Source organism: Zeus faber, assembly GCF_960531495.2.
Source record: "Zeus faber genome assembly, chromosome: 22".
Lineage (NCBI taxonomy): Eukaryota > Metazoa > Chordata > Actinopteri > Zeiformes > Zeidae > Zeus > Zeus faber.
In genome coordinates this window covers 10,975,189-10,981,624 of record NC_137209.1, presented here as the reverse complement: position 1 = coordinate 10,981,624, position 6,436 = coordinate 10,975,189, and the positions used below count along the sequence as shown (strand labels likewise).

Sequence of the window (6,436 nt, the reverse complement as noted above, 5' to 3'; positions counted from 1 at the left end):
GGTGATTGTTTCTTGAGCAGCGGAGGAACTTGAGCCCGCTGAGTAAAGTGAGCTAAGTTTTTTTTTATTGGTAAAGTGGTCAAGAGGTTAATGTAATCCCACTTTACTGGCCCAGACTATCTTGTCTGGACTATGGTCAGAGCAGACACCATTATACATACAGTATAATGCTTATGTCACATGACACTCACCAAGAGCCGGAGGAATTTGTTTTTCAACACAACCGCATATGTAAGAGACTCGTCTTCACAGCAATATTGGCCTTGAAAACACACACACACACACACACACACACACACACACACACACACACACACATGCACACACACATGCACACACACACACACACACACACACACACACACACACACAAACCTCCTAGCGCCATAACAAACAAGGTTGTCTCCTCCAATCATTTGATTTAAGTAAAGTAAAGTAACATGGATGAAAAAACAAGGACTGGACAACAGCACAGCAGCAGATTGAACCCGTCACACCACAGCGTCCTGCTGGGTTGCAGCTTCTTTGACATTGATCTTCACCGGCTTCTCTTGACATGAGGGTTACTCCTAAAGATAAACAAGGAGCGTCCAGCCGCCGACCTTCTAAAGAGCAGAAGATGACGGAGGACGACGATACCGAGGCGTTCCTCGCAGAGGCGGCCGGGTGGAGCACCGAGGAGGGAGTGCTGCGCCTGCTCCCCTTGCTGACGGGGGAGGCGCAGCAAGCGGCACACGGCTTACTGGCACCCGGCTGCCGGAACTACCACTCTGTCAGGACAGCGGTCTTGGACTGCAGGGGGAGGACAGCGGAGGGGCACCGCCTGCAGTTTCAGGGACTGGACTACGCCACTCCGGGCCGCCCGTTCGCACACGCCTACACCTGCGGATCGCGGCCTGGAGGTGACCGCAACCTGAGGTACGGTCCCCGGTCCAGATCGTCAACCTGGTGGCACTGGAGCAGTTCCTCCTCGACCTTCCGACCAGGACCCCCCAGTGGGTCTGCTGTCACCGTCCCGCCAGCCTGGAAGTGGCTATCATGCTGGCGAAGGACCACTTGGACGTGTGTGACGATAGCCGTAACTGGGATAAGTGGTTGGACCCTCTGTTGTTTGCGGTGCAGGACACTCCCGAGGCCTCCATGGGATACATTGAGCTCTAAATTTCTCCCGAAGTGGCAAGTGCCCTTCGTGGTCACGCGACGGGTTGGGAAGGTCGATTATGAAGTAGAGCGTTCAGACAGGGGTGGGGCTACTCAGATTTACCACATTAACCTCCTAAAGGAGTGGAGGGAGAGGGTGTCCGTATCCTAAAACGACCTGTCCCACGCAGGCCCTGTCCACTAACCACCTCTCAGCGGGCGAGAGCGTAGACGTTACAGCAGCGGTTCTCTGATGTCTTCTCCCCCCTGCCAGGCTACACGTCCCTCATACACCACCATGTGGAGAAGACCCAAGGGGTAAAAGTGTGCTCCCGGCTGTACTGCCTGCCCGAACATAAACGCAAAGTCGTGCAGGCAGAATTCGAGGCAATGCTGGACCTGGGGGTGATAGAGGAGTCTGCAAGTGACTGGTGCAGTTCCATCGTGCTGGTAAGTAAGCCGGATGGGTCGGTCATGGTTCTATGTAGACGACCTAAATGTGAATGCGGTGTTGTAAATTCAACTCCACCCGATGCCCTGGGTCAACGAACTCCTTGACCAGTTGGGCACAGCTCAGTTTTTCACGACACTGGATTTAACCAAGGGCTACTGGCAGATTCCCTTGTCTCCAGATTCCAAGGAAAAATCGTCTCTCTCCACTTTGCAGGGTTGTACCCGTTTATCGTGCTTCTGTTTGGGTTGTCCCAAGACAAAGAAAGAGGTAAAGCGGTTCTTGGGGCCGGCCGGCTACTCCAGGAGGTTTGTAGCCGACTTTTCAGAGCTGACCAGCCTCTTGTCTGATTTAACTCAAAAGGCTGTGTCAGATCCTTTCCAGTGGACGGAGAAGTGCCAGCAGGCATTTCAGAAAGTAAAATCAGCTATGGGAAGCCAGTGGTCGGAGTCGGCTGGGAGAGTTTCTTTTGTGCTGTTTGTCTTGTGGTGAGGGCGCGTGGTGCAGGATCACGGAACGGACCTAACACACACAAAGATCTCAGATGAATCATTTATGTTCCCGTTTGGCCAGTGAGCTGTTTTGTTTGTTTACATAATTATAATAAAAACCCCGCCGGCTCGGCACCTCACTGACACAAAGTCTCTTCCTCCTCCCTGAACCCGTGTCTGTGGACAGAGCTGTCTACACTCATCATGACAGTGACCTTCATGGAGCCAGACAACTTTACTGACCTCATGCACGTGCATGTGCACGCATGCACCTACACATCCTACAGTGTTTAATTTTAACGACTGATCCTTCGGAAAACTGGCACTTTTGACTTTATTTTTCTGTTTTACTTTTGTGAAGGATACTGCTGCAATGTAATTGTGTTGAGAGATGTGAAAAAGTCTTCCTTTTATTTTGTTATTTATATCATATAACTACCTATAACATGTTATGTCTATTTTCCTGCTGCTGATTGGTTGTTTCCTGATCATTGAATCCAATAGGAAAATCCTCAATTGGAAGGCACCTGGGAAACTCGTCCCTCAACAAAACAGATTTATACTGTCAAAAAAAATATATATATATATATATAAAATATATATGAAAACCAGTTTCATTCCACAACAACACATCAAAACCAATTCGAAAGTTATTTGTTTATAACAAAAAACCCCATTCACTAGTTTTTTGTGTGTAACTTCTCTATAATTGGGTGTGAAACATGTCAGTTTGAGGGATTAGGGCAAAGCCTACTGTGATAAAGTCTTTAAAAACTTTGATAACGGGCTGTACATATAAATTTGACCTGACTTTTCAGATCTACATCATATACGAGGCAGGACTTCCACTTTAACTAAATTTCTCAAGCATTATCATCGTAGCATACAAAATAAAGACAGACTAATTGCTTAATTTAATGATGCAGAGCTTGCAGCCTTAAATATGCCTTAAATAGGCCTTGTGGGCCGGCCAATCTCTCCTGCTCTTTGGAACATGGTTGCTGCGCTCCCTCCACCAGCATCTACCTGTTGCCTCTTCTATCCAATAAGGCTCTGTATTGGCAAGAATCTAGCAATATGATACAGTATGTATCACGATGCAGGGGTTACGATTCAATATATTGCGATATACTGTAAGCAAAGCGATATATTGCTATTTTTTTCCCATCTCATTTTAGGAAAACGATCATAGTGTAAAGGACACACCACCATATGTATACAAACCTGACAAATAAATTCAACTTTTTTATGCTATCATAACAGTGGGACCTGCATTTGTATTTATTATAGTGCCTGTAACATCCAACATCATAGCAGTACTTAATGTGCAATCTGAGCAAAATAATTAACATTTTCCTATATAAGTTAAAAATGTTGAAATAAAAGTGCTTGTAGGATTCTTTAGATAAACATACAAATGCACACAACACACAAAATGAACCACTGCCACAAATATTTGCATGTAAACTTTTAATCAAAAATCAATAGTGTTTTTGAGAATCTATTGTTTGACAAAATATTATATCGCAATACTCAAGTGGATCAGTATTTTCTTACACCCCTACTATCCAATGGGGGCATTCAAGCTCATCACTCCTATACTTCTAGCTCATTAAGTATGCCTTTGTTTGCTGTACAACTCGCAGAGAGTGATGAGCAGTAGAGCGAAGAAGCCAAACTCAACAATTCTATTCGAGAATCCAATGACCCGTGTAACTCAAGCTGTCTACTAATGTCTTCAGGAGGATTAACTGCTGGTGAGATGAGGATTTTTTTTTTTTTTTTAACCTATGCTGTCAGAATGCTGGGCATACAACAAAGAGTAATTGTATGCTATTGCATCAAGGACAGAGTTAGTCTGCAAGTGGAGTTCAACTTCTCAACCTGCAATGGCACTCTTTAATAATTCTTTAATCATCAAGAACTGCTTGAAATAACTCTGTTCTATGGATGACCTGTGGGATGACAAGAGCACAGTTTTTTGTTAAAAAGAACCGCCACCAATCCCCCTCTTTGGAGAACAGTCTTTCCATGTTTTGGTCTATAAACAGCTATTCACAACTCCAAGAGGGGGAGAATCTCCACAGGTGAGACAAATAAATATAGAAACAAACAACAACATGTACCAGGAAAAACATCAGACAACATGTATCAACAAAACCTAATTTGTTAAGTTCAGGAAAAACGAATAGCAATTTTGGCATGTGGCCTCTTCCTGTCATAGCTATGGTAGAAAATGAGGGAGGAAAGGAAGGGATATTATCAGGAGGGTTTTTGTAGGTGTGTTCAAAGCAGATGCTGGTGTGTGTGTGTGTGTGTGTGTGTGTGTGTGTGTGTCTGTGTGTGTGTGTGTGTGTGTGTCTCTGTGTCTGTGAGTTTATCTGTGTGTGATGTGTCCCCCGGTGACTTGTTCCAATTAGTTCTGGTGTATGAGGTCGGAATTATATCGTAGCACCTCCAAGCAGCGGAAAATGCCTCGCAGCCACCCCTGAGTCCGCAGCTGTAGATATACTCCATGACAGTAGGAAAGCTCCAAGCTTCTGGGCCTCCTGGCTCAGACGGGAGCAGCCTCCTGGGCTGTGATCTCGCGAGAACATGGAAGTGAGTACGGCTCGAACATGGCGGTGCCCTGCTGCACGGACTAAAACACCGACAATCAGCTCCAACTCAGACAAATAACAAAGCAAATTGCAATATATATATATATATATATATATATATATATATATATATATATATATATATATATATATAAATACAAAAACACTGCACAAAACCAAAGTGGAGGATTATATCGATTTTTATTTTAACGAGTACATCATGGAAGAGGACCAGGGCCGTAATAATCTGGCCAAAAGAAAAAGACAGACTCAGCTAAAGACACAGATGATCTAATCCCCAGCACTGTAGAGGTTAGTGTCTTGGATGAGATTAACAAAAAGCTGGACATGCTTGGTTCGCTTCTCCGAGACATTTCCGAGATGAAAGCCAGGCTTGATTTCCTGCATCGTACGGTCGGCGAGATGCAAAAAGACAACGTGGATCTAAAAACCTCCCCGAAGCATCTCACAACGGAGATGGAGGTTCTAAAAAAATATAATAAAATAATTAAAGAAACTATCCTGGATATGCAACCCGGAAGTATACGGGACAACCTCATCTTTTCTGGGATCCCGGAGAACAACACATAGTCACCAGAAAACATGGTGAAAGATTTCCTTCACATTGCCCGGAAACTCCCCATGGACACTGTAAAGCAGATCACCTTCCACCAGGTTAACCGACTGGGACACTGCGTGGGGAACCGTCCCCACTCCATCATTGCCAAGTTTCAACACTTCAAGCACAAGGAGCTGGTTAAAATCAAAGGACGGGAGCTGAAAGGAACCACGCTGGGTATGAACCATCAATTCCTCCGGGAGATCAACGACCGATGGAAGGTGCTGTACCCCGTCCTTAAGGAAAACCGGCAGAAGGGTAAACGTGTATTGCTGGTTATTGATATACTATATATAGACAGTCTGTTATACCAAGACTCCACCACACCCTGGTTATTCTGATAATTATGTATGTATTTTGGTAATTCTGGTAATTGTATACTGCGAGATGTAGAAATTAGCATGCTATCTATGTCAGGATTTAAAAAATTGCTCACTCTCATCATCTCACCTTCCTAATCCCCCCTCCCTACTTCTCTCATCATCTCACCTCCCTAATCCCCCCCTCCCTACTTCTCCCATCACTCTCACTCTATTCAGTCTCTCACTATATGTATGTCTAACTCTACAATGTTCTATGTTCATCTTTGTCTATTTGTCATTTGTTTGTGTAGATATGTATCCCCACAAACTTCCTGCAATACTAGGACAGTAGAAAGGAATGTAAAGGAGAAAAACTCAGATTTATCTGAAAACAGAGGCATGGTAGTATCTATTGCCTTGGATGCACTATGCTGCTGCATGGGAAAACTACAACCGCGTGGTCGCTCCCTGGCCTGCTGCGCTCCTGTATCGATCTGGTTGCTCTTCGCCAATCTCTCCCAGTGCCAAAACTCATACTCAGTACATACACAGCAAAATAGGCGTAGGGCTTGTGCCATGTGGCGGTTGGCTGCCATCTTGCCTGTCATGCTCCTGCCCCAGCGTGCTTCTTGTCACTCCTGAAATTTGAATCCCACTCATATTAGCTTAGAACACATACAATTGCACACCGATCCTACTCCGAACAACACTCCACCAGACCAGGGTCTGCGGTGCAGGAGGGGTGCGAGTGATTCAGGTTCGACTTGCCTGAAGCTACTCGCACCCCCACACCCTGCAATTTTAACGGCAATTGCCAACAGCACACATTGAGC

At 45.2% G+C, this 6,436-nt stretch overlaps 1 protein-coding gene across 1 annotated transcript in view; it reads left to right on the top strand.

Moving 5' to 3' along the window:
• Positions 1–556: 556 nt before the first annotated feature.
• The window catches only part of LOC307247113 (urea transporter 1), a gene marked incomplete at both ends in the record, with an annotated part of 31,779 nt that continues 25,899 nt past the window's right edge, over positions 557–6,436 (top strand). Inside the window, 4 exons of the mRNA XM_080023179.1 lie at positions 557–918; positions 1,023–1,078; positions 1,415–1,590; positions 1,850–2,008. Coding sequence (XP_079879305.1) covers positions 557–918; positions 1,023–1,078; positions 1,415–1,590; positions 1,850–2,008 — 753 coding nt within the window. The remainder of the gene's footprint in view (positions 919–1,022; positions 1,079–1,414; positions 1,591–1,849; positions 2,009–6,436) is intronic.